The sequence below is a fragment of the Sapajus apella genome, unplaced genomic scaffold (genome assembly GCF_009761245.1).
Source record: "Sapajus apella isolate SASKATOON/1434 unplaced genomic scaffold, GSC_monkey_1.0 scaffold43, whole genome shotgun sequence".
Taxonomy (NCBI): Eukaryota; Metazoa; Chordata; class Mammalia; order Primates; family Cebidae; genus Sapajus; species Sapajus apella.
Genome location: NW_022436983.1, coordinates 9100832 through 9116071, shown reverse-complemented (window position 1 = coordinate 9116071; position 15240 = coordinate 9100832). Strand labels below are relative to the sequence as shown.

At 56.1% G+C, this 15240-nt stretch overlaps 1 protein-coding gene across 1 annotated transcript in view; it reads right to left on the bottom strand.

Moving 5' to 3' along the window:
• Window positions 1–1074: 1074 nt before the first annotated feature.
• The window catches only part of EFHD2 (EF-hand domain family member D2), a 20369-nt gene continuing 6203 nt past the window's right edge, over window positions 1075–15240 (bottom strand). Inside the window, exons 2-4 of the mRNA XM_032300482.1 lie at window positions 5313–5460; window positions 4153–4287; window positions 1075–2778 (exon numbers count right to left, since the gene is read on the bottom strand). Of these exons, the coding sequence (XP_032156373.1) occupies window positions 2647–2778; window positions 4153–4287; window positions 5313–5460 (415 nt within the window). The 3' untranslated portion in view covers window positions 1075–2646. The remainder of the gene's footprint in view (window positions 2779–4152; window positions 4288–5312; window positions 5461–15240) is intronic.

The following is a 15240-nucleotide window of genomic DNA, read 5'->3' as shown; positions in this document are numbered from 1 at the left end:
GAAAGTCCCCAGTTGGTGATGGTGCACAGCGGCGTCTCAGGCCCTGGTAGCACGTGGGAAGGACGCTGCCTTCGCCAGGCATCCTGGCTGCTGTAGTACCAACCCTGGCCACTCAGGGGCAGCGATGCCTAGCATAATCCAAGCTCCAGCTCCCACACCCTGCTGGGGAAGACCGCAGACCCTTGCCCACCGTCGCATGGAATAGAGGGAGAGACTGAGACCCAGTGGGGCCCTGATCTGTCCAAAGCCACACACACGCAGCTGCTGGTGTCCGCCCCACCACCCCTGGGGTTTCCCAGCCTGTGCAAGACTTTGGGTGTCTCCATGGCAGGGGGCGCTTGGGGGTCACTGGGATGCACAAGCCCGAATCCCCAGTGCCTTCATGCCATTGCCAGCTACCGTGTGGCAGCCCCTCCTCTCTGCTCTCCTGGCAGGTTTGTGAGCCATGACCTCAACAGTCTGGGCCCTGCCTCCTGCCGCTCCACTTGCCTTTCTGTCTCTGGGAGACTTTCCAGGCCTTCCTGTTAGTTTGTTTTGAGACAGTCTCTCTTTGTCACCCAGGCTGGAGTGCAATGGCACGATCTCAGTTTACTGTAACCTCTGCCTCCCAGGTTCAAGCAATTCTCCTGCCTCAGCCTCCTGAGTAGCTAGGATTACAGGTATGTGCCACCATGCCAGGCTAATTTTTGTATTTTTGGGAAAAATGGGGTTCCACCATGTTGGTCAGGCTGGTCTCGAACCCCTGACCTCAGGTGATCCACCTGCCTCGGCCTCCCAAAGTGTTCGGAATTACAGGCGTGAGCCACTGCACCCAGCTGCCTCCCTGTTCTTATCTGCAAAAGAGGAATAAAAAGATCACCCCTGGCAAGGGCTGGTTGCAAGGATTTAAATGAGTTAATAGACACAAAGCGCCGAGAATCACGCCTGGTGACAGCGTCTGGGCATCAAATGCCAACCTCCCCCACTGGGGAGGGTCCCCTCTCCTCCCAGGCTCTGACACCACTGTCCCCGCATCCAGTGACCTTGTCATTTCCCTCCCCACTCACCATCAAGAACCACACACACATAGAAGTATAGAATTTTATCTTCTTTTAGTTAAAAAAAATAATCGTACCACAGAATGAAGAAGTTGCTTTTTTGGGGGAGGGAAGGGAGGGTGAGAAGGGAGGAAAAAAAAGCAGAAAGCCCAAAGAAAAGAACCTTTTATATTCATCTGTATAAACATATCAGCTAAGGCAAACGCAATCCGGGGCGAGGCTGCGCGGGGCTCGGTGCCACCTAATCTCTGCAGATTCTAAGGCCAAAAAATAAAACCTCTGCAAGTCCGCGTAGCTTCGAGGACTCCTGGGGCATTTTACTAAAATAAAGAGTTATCGAGTTTAAAAAGCAGTGACGCCGTTATGACACACACTGAAAGTTGCATAACTGTGGCCTCGAGGGCCACTCACTTGTTTGGACTGAGTGATGGTCACAGTTTCACGACACAGCAACAGACACCACACACAGGCACACGTACGTCAGCGAGCATGTGGGAAGCTGTGGCCAAACTGGGCCGGTGGCATGGGCCTGACCACGACCTGTCTGGTGCCAGGCACCAGGGGGCTGGGGTCCCCATGCTTCCTTGAGGGGGTGGGCATGACAGGCAGGTCGCTGGTGATGAGGCGGTGGACATCACTTGGGGAAGGATGGCGGGAGAGGGCTGGACAGGCCCTCGCTGCCCACTGCCCGGCGCATGCAAACACACTAAAAGCACTTCTCAGACACTTCTCGGAGAATCAAGATGAAACGCTGGTTTCCTTCCCTAGGAAGGCGCCAATTCCTCCTCCCACCCCTTTTTCCAGAGTCCCCTGGGACCCTCGGGGTGTTCTGGTGGGGTGCTAAGGAGCAGTATCTCTGACCCCCAGAACATTCCCTGCCCTTGATCCCATGGCATACTTGGCAGGGGGTGGGCCTGTGAGGTAGATTGGCACAGCTGCCCCCACACCCTGCCTGGCTGGGCCCCAGAGATCTGGGGGTCTCCAAGTCAGCATGGGGGGCCTGGGTCCCTTCACCGGAACAGAAGCTCCCCACCCCCTGCCCCATTTCAGCAGATAGAAGAGGCAGAGGTGGAGGAAAAGGCCCTGGGGAGGGGTCCCCTGGTGCCTCCAATAAGCCCCTTGGGTCCCACTTTGCGAAGGCAGCCCTGATTCTCTTTTCTGCTGTCCCCCAGTCTGGGAAGGGGCTGGCAGGGGGCCCCAGGGGCAGTGTGGCCTGCTGGAGGAGGGCAGGGGTCCCTGGATGGGTGGGAGGGGAATGCATGGAGGGTAGGCACACGGGCCGGGAAGGACCCAGGGCCAGAAGCTGGGCCCGGGGCAGTGCTGGAGCAGGCAGCGGGGCAGTCAGGGGTGCAAGATCGCCCAGGGATTGCCAGGGAGGGCCCGGCCAGGCAGGGAGCCAGTGCCTGCGTCACGGCCTCGAGAAGGGCGGAAGGGAGCAGGGAGGGCCGGGCCACTTCTGTCAGACCCCTGAACTTGCTCCGATCACGGACATTTTTAAGTTTTTAGTATGGTCCTGTCAGACAGAGGCAAGGATTCAGGCTCGGCCTCCCATGCGCCACCCTCGCCCACCGCACTGGGGCCGGGACAGGGTGGTCAGCTGCAGCCCCCGCTACTTAAAGGTGGACTGCAGCTCCTTGAAGGCCGCTTTCCGCTGCTTCATCTCCTCCGCCTGCTTCTTCCTTTCCTCCTGCTCTGCCTTGATCTCCTCCTCAAAGCGGCTGGACACGTTGATGGCCTGGACCTGCGGGGGTGAGGGCGTCAGAGCTGGACGGTGTGTGTTGGGGGCACTCTGTGCTATGGTTGCTTTTACCTTTTTTTTTTTCTTTTTGAGATGGAGTCTTGCTCTGTCTCCCAGGCTGGAGTGCAGTGGTGCAATCTTGGCTCACTGCAACCTCCACCTCCCAAGTTGAAATGATTCTCCTGCCTTAGCCTCCCAAGTAGCTGGGATTACAGGCACCTGCCACTGCACCCAGATAATTCTTTTTTTTTTTTTTTTTTTTTTTTAGTAGAGACAGGTTTTCACCATGTTGGCCAGGCTGGTCTCGAACTCCTGACCTCAGATGATCCACTCACCTCAGCCTCCCAAAGTGCTGGGATTACTGGGCCAGGTATATAGAAATCACTCAATATGTGCTCCCTATGTGAAGGAAGGGATGTCCTCCCTGAAGAGCCACCGAGCCCGGCTATGGCTGCTTTTTCTGGGGTCTCTTCTGGCTCAGGCTTCTGCTGAGTCCTACCCAGCAACACAAACAGCTTGACCTCACCAGCTCTGACCCTGGGTCAGGCACTTCATTCACTTCCCTGAGACTCCGTTTTCCTACTGAGAGCCCAGCACCCAACAACTCCGATTTTATGGAGTTGCTGAAAGGATTAAAAGAGAGAACATATGTCCTGCGGCTGATGCAGAGCAAGGCGTTCGCAGGGAGTCGCTCATGCTGCTGCCATTATGATCCTCCGCTTCCTGTCCGGGGAGCCCAGCGGCACACCCAGTGCCACTGATGAACCCTGAAAAGTTCCACCACTGCTCGGAAGCCCAGAGGGCGGTGGGAGGCAGTCCCTGGAAGGAATGTCCTTAGCTTAGCAAAAAACCAGAAACAAGGCGGGAGCACTGAGACCCTAGGTGGGTAGGACTCAGGAGCCATTGGACCACACGTGTCCCCTCCATCTGAGAACCTGCTGGAAGGGGAGGGTACGGTGCAGGTGCCCTCTGGGCCCCCAGGCCTCCTCCCAGGCTGGGGCTGGTGTCTCCTGGGAACCCTGGAGAGCCAGTGCTGTTTCTGGGAATGCCCTGCGGTCTCCTGGGCCCTTCCCTCCTAAGGCCCAGTCCTCTGGGGTAGCAGCTCAGTGTGCCAGGGCTGGGGCAGCTCAAGGTAGTCTCTGTCCCCTTTTCAAGAGTACACCCCCTCATCTACCCCCTGGCGGCTGCGAAGGCTCTCAGCCAGGAGTGGGAGGGGACAGAAGACAGAGCGAGTGGGCCTGGCCCAGTCTGGCAGGATGTCAGCTCCATCTCTGTCTACAGCCTCAGCAGGAATGGGAAGGGGATGTATTAACTTTGCGCCGACCCAGGGTCCCTGTGTCCTGGAGCATGGGTCAGGGCACCCCTCGGGCTCCTCACCTTGGCCTCAAAGAAGCTCTTGGCCCCCTTCACGCCCTCACTGGAGACGTCGATCTCGGAGAGGCGGGCCAGCACACACAGCCCACTGTCCTCCTGAAGCTCCCCGGCCGCCGCCTTTCGGAAGATCAGGAGGAACTGCGGTGGGGAGAGAGGCACGCGGTGTCAGGGAGGGAGGGAGGGGAGCCGGAGACCCTGGCCACACCCAGGCCCAGTCTCAGGCCTCCCGCGGAGAGAAGGACTGGGGACCAGTGAGCTGGGTCTCCCCTCAGTGCTCCTGTGGCCCCCACTGTCCCGGGTTTCTGTCCATTTGTATGACGGGAGGTGATGTGACTCATCTGCACCCCAGGATGCCCGGCCACTACAGCCCTGCCCTGCCCATGCCAGCTCCCGACCACACGGCCTCGGCCAGCCTCTTACCTTTGTCTCCCACTGTTCCCCAATGAACCTACTCTGCGTTCCATTTATTGAGTGCTAAAGGTATCATGGCAGAACGAGGGAGCCTCCGAGACAGTAAAAGATGTGCCCCAAGTCTCGGTGCCTAAAAGTGTCAAAGGGATTTGAACCCGTGTCCTCTAAGCTGCTGCCCTGCACCTTCCCAGCCACGCGCAGCCTCCGCCTGCCCCGCTACCTCTCTGCTTCCCGGCATCCTTCATGCTTTCTGCCAGGCCTCCTGGGCCCCACTTGGGCCTCGAGTCCCCCACCTAATCCTGTGCTGCCTGGGGTCCCGTATCGCTGCTGTCTGGCCTGGGGCCTCCATTTCCTTCCCTGCAACACAGGCTCGCCCCTGGCTCCCGTCCCAGTGAGAGCCCAGGCGTGCAGTCACCCGGGGCCGTGCCTCTTCCTCTGCATCACAGCACTGATTTCCCTCTGTGGCGTCTCCCCCTCTACGTGTCCAGGAACCTTCCAGCACAAGGCCTTTCTGTACCCCAGAGCCTGCTCAGGGCATACATGCTCCCTATGTGAAGGATGGGATGTCCCTCCCTCCTCTTCCTCCCTGAAAGCATCTCCTCCCTGGTGCCTGCTCCAACAGGCCCTCTGAAGCCTCACTCAGCCAAGAGGCAGCCGCTCACAGCTGCTGTTCGATGGCATGGTTTCTTCCGGGCCACCAGATCCTCAGGTGAAGCCCCCACTGGGGGAGTGACCCTGGGGACGGGGCTTACCTCCCGGAAGCTCAGCTTGCTGTCAAAGTCCTCATCCACCTCCTTGATCATGTTTTTCAGGCCCAGGTGGGTCTGGGGGGCCCCAAGTTTCTCCATCATGAGCTTTAGCTCCATCAGGTCGATGAAGCCGTCCCGCCCGGCATCATACCTGCAGGTGCAAAGAGAGGGGACATCTTGGCACTGGCTCAGTGAGTGAAGCTGCAGACTTGAGTCCAACGAGACTAGAGGCTCAGAGGGCATCTCCCACCAACCATGTCATCCCGTCACCACCAGAAGGGACCTCAGCCCAGGTAGAGGACCCATATGTGGCTCAGCTCCTGCTTGGTTACTTCTGATGACAGGGAACTCACCACAGGGCCTGGCAGCCTCCTACATGCAGAACAGCGCTAACTTTTGGACAAGCCTGAGGGACAAGGAAGCTGAAATTACGGCCCCCCTGTGCAGAATGTATGGCACAGACAGTGAGAGGGAATTCTCTGTTTTTCTCTTTTTTGAGATGCAGTCTCGCTCTGTCACCCAGGCTGGAGTACAGTGGCTCAATCTCGGCTCACTGCAGCCACCGCCTCCCGGGTTCAAGCGATTCTCCTGCCTCAGTCTCCCAAGTAGCTGGGACTACAGGTGCGTACCACCACACCCAGCTAATTTTTTTATGTTTAGTAGAGACAGTGTTTCACCATGTTGGCTGGACTCGTCTTGAACTCCTGACCTCAAGTGATCCACCCACCTCAGCCTCCCCAAGTGCTGGGATTACAGGTGTGAGCATGGCCGAGAAGAAATTCTCAATACCATGGCGGGGTGGATCAGGCTGTGAGCTGAGCACTCGCTGACCACCTCCGTGACCAGCTGGCTTACTGGCATCTCCATGGGCACTTGGGGGACATCTCAGCCCCACCCTAGGTGGCAGAACCTTGCCTGGTTTCTCAACCTCGGACCTTAAACAATCTGGACAGAATAAATCCTTGCCAAAGGGGCTGTCCCTGTGCATTGCAGGATGTTTATGGTAGCATCTTTCCCGAGTTGTGACAGCTAAAAATGTCTCCCAGACATTGTCAAATGTCCCTAGGGGAGTAAAAGCACTCCTCATTGAGAAGCACTGGAATAGGGGATGTGAGGTACGTGTGGAAGGTGGCTTCCTTCCATGTGATAAATGACTGTTCTTACTCAGCATGCTCTGCACCAGGCTGGGGGTGGGGGGTCTATTTCATGCCCCCGGCTTGCCCTACATACTGGGAAGGAGGGTAAAAAGCACACAGTAGGTGCTCAAAAATGTGGAATGGAGAGATAAGACGTGAATGAATGAAGGGGTATCTAAGGCAGGGTCTCTGCCTTTGTCAAGGGTGCAGAGCAGGAGGGAGGGGGAGGCAGGGTGAGGTCGCAGGAGGTGGCCTGGTATGTCCTGGGTGGTACAGTGCCTGCAGGGAGTGGTGGAGACGCCAGGAACAGGCATTGGGTGACACAGATGCCTCCCGTCTGCCCTGCACACTCAGGTTCTCTTTTTTCTACCACCACCAACCTGGCAGAGACACGGAAGGGGTCGGGGCAGAGTCTACGTGTTCCTCAACTGGCCTCTGTGTAGTAAGAGTCTAGGTGGCCTCTCCGCCTGTGCCCTGGCTGGGAAGGCGTCAGCGGGTCCTGGAGCACACAGCCTGGTGCAAGAGGGTGAGACGCTGTTTGTTCAGTTGGCCTCGCTTATCAACCGAACACCTGCCCCATCGGTATCTGGGAACAGTGTGGGAGGGAGATAAGATTGGGGCTGTGGAAAGTGATCTTGGAGTTGCTAAAATGGGCTTTTCTTTTTTTTTGAGACGGGGTGTCGCTCAGTTGCCCAGGCACGATCACAGCTTACTGCAGCCTCTACCTCCCAGGCTCAAGCTATCTTCCCACCTCAGCCTCCCAGAGTGCTGGGATTGCAGGCATGTGCCACCTCGCCCCGCCAAAATGGGTTTATCTGCACCTAAAGAAGATTTGTGTGGTCCCCAAGGCCTTGAACTGGCTGGGTGACAGTGCTAGCAACAGCAGCACAGCACAGGGAGCTGTTCCAGAACCCTACGTCCTGGGCGCTGGAGATCCTGCATGAATATGTCTCATTTCTGCACCTTCTTCCAGGCTCCCCGGCTCCTGTCGCTTTCTCTGGTTAGGTGTACTTTGAACACCTAACCTAACAGCAACCATGTGCTGAAATCTATCCTTGTGCTGGGAACTGCTTACTTTACTTGATCCTCCTAATAACCTTATTTTACAACCAAGGCTCAGAGAGGTTAAGTGACCCACCCACGGTCACACAGCAGTAAGGAGGGAGCTGAACTTCTACACTAGGTCTGCTGGGCTCATAAACTTGCACATTTGCTCTGTACCCAGCCCCTCCCCCACGTGTCCTGAGGCTGCTGCCGAACACAGACGGCTGGAGCTCAAGGGGAGCATTTGTGCGAGGTATATAAATAGTTCACGAGCCAGTGAGTCAGTGGTTGGAAGTGACACAGCACAGAAAAGATGGGACTTGGGAGCCCTGGAGGGAACACAGGGTCCTGAGGCCTTCTGCCCCACTGATGGGCGAGGGCTGGGGTGGAGGCAGATAGGCCAGCAGCCCCTGTGGGCAGTGCCCACCTCTGTGGCAGTAGAAGGTGTGGGGCTCAGAGGGTCAGGCAGGCTGAAGCTGCCACAGTCCAGCCTCCACTTGGAGCTGGAGGGCTCTGTGGGGCACAGCGGAGGTCCCGCCTGCCATCTCTGGACACTGTTTCCTGGCTGGTGGAGGGCTGTGCGGGGGCACCTGGTGAGGGACCCAGTCTTTCCCGAGCCAAGTCACAAGGACTCCGCTCCTCAGTGCCCACCAAGGAAAGCAAAGCCCCTGTCGTTTTCTGACCTTGGGCTCCAATGAATGTCAGCGATGACACATCAGGCTCTGGAGCCAAAGTGCTGCGCTTCTCAGCCACAAAATGCAGCAGCTCTTAAGCCGGGGTGCATGTGCCCCCCAGGGGACGTTTCTGGTTTTCATACCTGGGGAGAGGGGTGTCAGTGGCATCTGGTGGGTGGAGGCCAGGGAAGCTCCTATAGGGCACAGGGTGGCCCCACCGCAAAGAATGACCTGGCCCCGGCCGCACACAGTGGCTCACGCCTGTAATCCCAGCACTTTAGGGGGCCGACGTGGGAGGATCACAAGGTGAGGAGTTCAAGACCATCTTGGCCAACATGGTGAAATCCCATCTCTATTAAAAATACAAAAATTAGCCGGACGTGGTGGCACACGCCTGTAATCCCAGCTACCAGCTAGTCAGGAGGCTGAGGCAGGAGAATCACTTGAACTTGGGTGGCGGAGATTGCAGTGAGCTGAGACTGTGCAGTTGTACTCCAGCCTGATCAACAGAGAGAGACTCCATCTCCAAAAAAAAAAAAAACAAAAAAAAACACCTGCCCCAAATGCCAGGGGTGTGAAGGCTGAGAACCCTCCTGCAATGGAGCCTCTCTCACGGGCCAGTGTGAGGAAGGACTGAGCCCAACCCTGTCAAGCACTCAGCACAGCTCCCAGCACACAGAGCTAGCTGCATAAATGGCAGTCACCGGCACTAAAACAAGATTGAATCACCTTCACTAAACTCCCGACGGGCCAGCACTTTCTCTTTACAACCCCTGCACTCAGCAACCCTCCAGGTCCGGATTAGGGAAGCAGGGTTCTTACGGGTGAGGCCGCCAATCCCATAACCAGCAGGTCAGGGGTTCAGGACCCAGCCTTTGGGTCCCACACGCCTTTCCTTGAGCCCCAGCTTTATTTATTGCTCAAGTGCATGGGTTTCTTCTGAAGTCAGGGGCAGCTCAGTTTCCGAGGAAGTGCAGATAAAGTGTCCAGACTTGGATGGAAACGTGGGCTGTGGATCCCTCTGTCTTTGGCAGCTCCCAGCCCTGGCTGGGCCACAGCTCAAACCATGATTTGAACCGCTGCCTCTATCAATCAAGGGCCAATCAATTACTGGGCTGGGCTCCATCCAGGGCAGGCTCTGGCCCCCAGGGGGACAATATAGGGGCTAGCTGAGGTGCCAAAGAGTTCTCACCAAGAGGAGGCGACGGGGGCTGCGAGAGGCCAGGTGCTGGGGTGGGAGGTGAAGCCCCCAGAGGCAACCGTGGAGGGGGCCATTTCCAAGAGACTCCCGGGGAGTGGACATCTGCCCTGTGTGCCCTGGGCTCTGACGTGCTCTGGGGCAGGGGATCAGCCAGGTTTTGGGATCAATCTGATTGAAGATGGCCTTGAGGGTTTGTGCTTACCTCAACTCCGCTGAGGCTGACCTAGATCCAAACCCCAGCTCTGCCACCTGCTGGCAGAGTAACCCTGGTCAAGCTACCAACCCCACAGACCTCCATTTCCTCTTCTACATCATGGAGATCAAAGGACTCATCTCAGGATGGAGGCAAGGATTAAAAGAGATGATACAAGCAGACCCTCAGCACAGAGCCTGGCCCACAGGAAGCACTTCATACACGCCTACTATGCTACTAAGAACCAGTTAGTATTATTGCTAACATCTACCTTTAAGATTATTGAAGAGTAAATGAGGCTGGATGCAGCGGTTCAACATCTGCAATGCCAGCACTTTGGGAGGCTGAGGTGGGAGGCTCAATTGAGCCCGGGGTTGAGACTAGCTTGGGCCACACAGGGAGACCACATCTCTTTAAAACAATAAAAATAAAATTAGCTGGGTGTGGTGGTGTATGCCTCTGGTCCCAGCTACTAGGGAGGCTGTGGTGGGAGGATCACATTAGCCTGGGAGATTGAGGCTGCAGTGAGCCCTGATTGAGCCACTGCACTCCAGCCTGGGCAACAGAGTGAGACCTTGTCTTAAAAAACAAACAAACTGGCCAGGTGCAGTGGCTCGCACCTGTAATCCCAGCACTTTGGGAAGGCGAGGTGGGTGGATCACCCAAGGTCGGGAGTTCAAGACCAGCCTGGCCAAGATGGTAAAACCCTGTCTCCACTAAAAATACAAAAATTAGCCAGGCGTGGTGGCAGGCTCCCGTAATCCCAGCTACTAGGGAGGCTGAGGCAGGGGACTGCTTGAACCCGGGAGGCAGAGCTTTCAGTGAGCCGAGATCACACCACTGCACTGTAGCCTGGGTGACAAAGCAAGACTCCATCTCAAAAAAACGAAAACCAAAACCAAAACACAAAAATGAAAACGAGATTACAGATATAAAATGCCTGGCACACACACCTATTAATTTTATCATCATCATAATAGCAATTGTTATATCAAGACGTTTTTGTGTGTCACATGTACACGTTATATACTTCACATATACAATATAAAAAGGGTGATGATGTTAGAATCATGAGAAAAAACACACTGGTGTCTCCCACAGGCTCCAGTCCTGATTGCTGGTACAGGGCCAGGAGGCAGGGCTTGTGGTGGCTTGGCCTGGAGACAGGGGTGGACTCGATGACCCAGGGGTCCCCTCCATCATGGCCCCTCCTCTGAAGCCCACTTCTTCTCCCCTACTAGGCCTGACACAAAGCCCCAGCATCTCTGGGAGGCGGGAAGACAGACGGCCGCCGGACAAAGCCCCTGAACAGGGAGAGAGGAGCCTCAGGGAGCGAGGAAGCTTCCCTTGCGGTTGGAGGGAAGTGATAAAGGGGCACTGTCACGGTGCTGGGTGGGGGTGTGAGGGGCATGGGTGAGTTAGAGGGGGAGGGGGACCACTGCCAGCAGTGGAGAGAACGAGGTTCCACGATGCCTGGGAACAGGCGTCTCCCCGGTTAGGGGGCCTCTCACCCACCAGCCCTTCTCCCTGAGCTGAAACTGAGGTTGCAGGTGGCTTAGAGGATCCAGAAAAAGTGAGGTCGGCCTGCAAGATCCGCCCAGATAGCCTGCTCTGCCCGTTTTACATCACGTAGGGACACTGGGCCCAAGTGGGCAGTGACTGGCCCAAGGTCACACAGCCGGCAGATTGCAGGATTTCAACAGCTGGAAGTTTTTCTCCTCCCTGCCCTGCTTCTCTTTTTCCTGGTCCCATGGAGGGTCTGAGCGCCCAGCGTGGTGCCTGTTTGGGAAGGCCAATGCCATTCAGCAGGACTGGCAGAAAGCAGCCGGCCTGGGAGCTCAGCACTTCTCTCCAGCACTGGAGGGAGGCTGCGGGCTTGGCACCGTGCCCACATTCCTATCTGCCTCCCCCTGAATAGTTCTCACCAGGGAGGGCTCAGCAGCTGCACCCTGGGCTGGGGACAGAATCCCCACCCATCCCCCTCTTGAAAGCGGAGCAGCCGGCTACCCCTCAGGACAACTTTTCCCTTTGAGGTGAGTGTGGTCCCCAGCTGGTTGCTTCCCTGCCCCTGCCCCTCTCCCCCCGTTCTGATAACTAGGGAGTCACAGGGGTAGGCAGTAGAGGCGTCAACCATGCGTAGTGGGACACCCAGGCCAGCCCCACGTCATAACCTATCATCATTCCTGGCTACTGGGTCTGCTGAGCACTTGCTGTGTGCCAGGCACAATGCCAAATGTTTGCATCAGATCCTCACAAGAAGTCCATGAAGCAGGCATGAACATCCCTATTTAACAGACAAGGAGACTGAGTTTCAGAGGGGAAGTGACTTGGCCCAGGTTGTAGGTGACAAGAGTGTCTCTGGGCTCTGAACCAGGCCTGATCAAACACATGCACTCTTACTATGCTAAGCCCCGAGGCCTGTCGGGACACAGCAGAGAACTTCAGGTTTGGAAGGGATATTGGAGGCCATCCCACTCAGCCCTTCCTGAAAATCAGATTCCTAATGCAGTTCTGTTTAATGCCTTGAATACCTCTGAGGACAGGAAGCTCATTGCGTACCCAAGGGGGCCCAGCTTGGCTTAGGAACTATTAGAAAGTTGCTCCTTGGCTGGGGGCAGTGGCTCATACCTATAATCTCAGCACTTTGGGAGGCCGAGGCAGGCAGATCACTTGAGACTAGGGTTTGAGATCAGCCTGGCCAATATGGTGAAATGCTGTCTCTACTAAGAATATAAAAATTAGCTGGGTGTGGTGGTGCATGCCTGTAATCCCAGCTACTCGGGAGGCTGAGGCAGGAGAATCGCTTGAACTTGGGAGACAGGCGCTGCAGTGAGCCAAGACTGTGCCACTGCACTCCAGCCTGGGAGACAGAGCAAGACTCTGTCTCAAAAAAAAGAAAAAGAAAAAGAAAAAAAGAAAAAAAAAGAAAGTTAATCCTCACGCAGGCCCCTTGCAGCTGCGCTGCACAGTCTGATGGCCGAAGGGAGCAGAGTCATTGCAGCCACTGCACACCGGAATGTGGGAGCACAGGGGTCCCCAATTCTGTCTCTCCTGACTCCTGTCCCAGACTTTGCTGATGGCCCCTCTGGGTCTACGGGTCCCGGGAGGACAGACATCTGGACGGGGTGGGTGTTGTGTATGGGCTCAGGAGCCCTCAGGTCCCCCTGACTTCAGGCTCAGCTGTCCCAGTTCCTGCATGTCCCCACCCCCAAACCCTCTGACTCATGGGGAAGCCCAGTGCTTACCACTTCCTCTAGTCCTATCTGGGAATCTCACATTTGATCTGTTGCCCTGGGTCAGCCAAGTAGGGTATGGGGGCAGGGAGGAGAAAGAGAGAGAGAGAGAGACATGGAGAGACAGACAGAGAGCACACAAGTCTCGTGCTCAGCGCTCCCCCATGGAGGATAAGGTGGGAGCCACCAAACAATTTGCTGGGGGGCTGTCAGGGCTCAAAGGCATCCCAATCTGGAGTTGAACAACCTCACGCTGCACCTGCAGCCCTTCCTGCCGGCTGCCCTCTTCACTTCTTGCTCTTAATAATCATTATTGTTATGATAGTGATTATAAAGAATATTTGTTGAATGCCTAATATCAATAGAGCCCAGCGCTTCTAACGTCACTTATTTACTCCACCTTATCCTCTTACAGCTCAGACAGACAAAGTCAGCTGCCTAAGGATAACCTTAGGTCAACCTCAGGCAAGTGGTGGGGAGACGGCCGTGCAGGGGCCTCAGTCTCGGCTTAGCGCTTCTTAACCGTCAATGTGTACAGCCGGTGAAGCTGGTTACAGGGCAGATTACGGGCCAGGCTCGGTGGCTCATGCCTGTAATCCCTGCACTTTGGGAGGATGAGGTGGGAGGATGGCTTTAGGCCAGGAGTTTGAGACCAGCCTGAGCAACATGACAAGACCCCATCGCTACAAAAATAAAAAAAATTAGCCGGATGTGGTGATATGTACCTCTAGTCCTGGCTACTCAGGAGGCTGAGGTGGGAAGACCACTGAAGCCCAGGACGTCGAGGCTGCAGTGAGCTATGATCACCCCACTGCATTCCGCCTGGGTGACAGAGCAAGACCCTGCCTCTTGAAAAAATGCAGTCTGGTAAATCTGGGGTGGAGCCTGAGCCTCTGCATTCCTTTTTTTTTTTTTTTTTTTTTTTGAGACAGAGTCTCACTGTGTTGTCCAGGCTGGAGTCCAGTGGTGCGATCTGCAACCTCCGCCTCCCAGGTTCAAGCAATTCTCCTGCCTCAGCCTCCTGAGTAGCTGAGATTATAGGCGCATGCCACCATGTCCAGCTAATTTTTATATTTTTAGTAGAGACGGATTTCACCATGTTGGTCAGGCTGGTCTCGAACTCCTGACCTCGTGATTCTCCCACCTCGGCCTCCCAAAGTGCTGGGATTACAGGTGTGAGCCACTATGCCTGGCCGAGCCTCTGCATTTCTAATACACTCCAGGGCGGTATCATTGCTGGTGTTTGGGCCACTGTAAGGATTCAGAGGACTTGGAGCCAGGGAGGCCCGGGTTCAAATCATGTTTCTGCCCCTTACCAGCTGTGTGACTTTGGACAGGTCACGTAACCCTTCTGAAAGCCCAGCTTCCTCGCCTGTGAAATGGGTGAGGATAGCGTTGCAGGATAAGAAAGGACTGAACGGGAGGCAAAGCGCCTGGATGGAAGCGTCCGACGGCTCAGGACTCCCTGGGCGGCCTGGCTCCGATCTGGCCACACCTTTCTGGCAGTGACCCCTGCTTCTCTGCTGTCCTTGAAAAGCGGAAGTCAGCCAAGGAGAAGTCTACCCCGGCAGTCAGGGGAACTCAGCTGCTCCAGGGTGGGGACCTTCCCTGCTGAGGCTGCAAAGTGACTCCGCCCGGCCCTCGGGGCTGGCCTTGCAGAAAGGACCTCTGACCTCCCCTGAGGCCGCAGGGCCTGCAGTCCTGGAGCTTAGACTCTCACAGCAGAAACTACGGGACCTAGGTGGCATGGAGGAGAGCGAGGAGGTGAAGAGAAGACAGGAAGTGTGGACCAAAGAGGAACCAAAAGTCCTGGGTTGGGGATGTGGGGGGAGGAGAGGTGACTCAGACACTGAAGCAAGGGGGAAGTGGGAGGAGCAGAGTAAGGACTAAGGCCGGGAAATCCTCCCTCCCCAGGGGTGTGGGGCATTCTCCCCACCCCCTGACCCTAAGCTGCAGGTGAAGTACTCCACCGCTCTCAGGCTCTGGGAGGCTCCCCCAAGCCCCAACCACAAACTCGGCTTCACTTGGCCCCCAGGGCTCCTTGCAAGAGGATCTGGTTCTAATCCTGCCACTGCCACTTAATATAATCTTAGAAAAGTGACAATCGCTTTGAGCCTCAGACTCCTCATCTGTCAAATAGGGATAAAAATGATAGTATCAGGCCGGGCGCGGTGGCTCAAGCCTGTAATCCCAGCACTGTGGGAGGCCGAGGCGGGTGGATCACGAGGTCAAGAGATCGAGACCATCCTGGTCAACATGGTGAAACCCCGTCTCTATTAAAAATACAAAAAATTAGCTGGGCATGGTGGTGCGTGCCTGTAATCCCAGCTACTCAGGAAGCTGAGGCAGGAGAATTGCCTGAACCCAGGAGGCGGAGGTTGCGGTGAGCTGAGATCGCGCCATTGCACTCCAGCCTGGGTAACATGAGTGAACCTCCGTCTCAAAAAAAA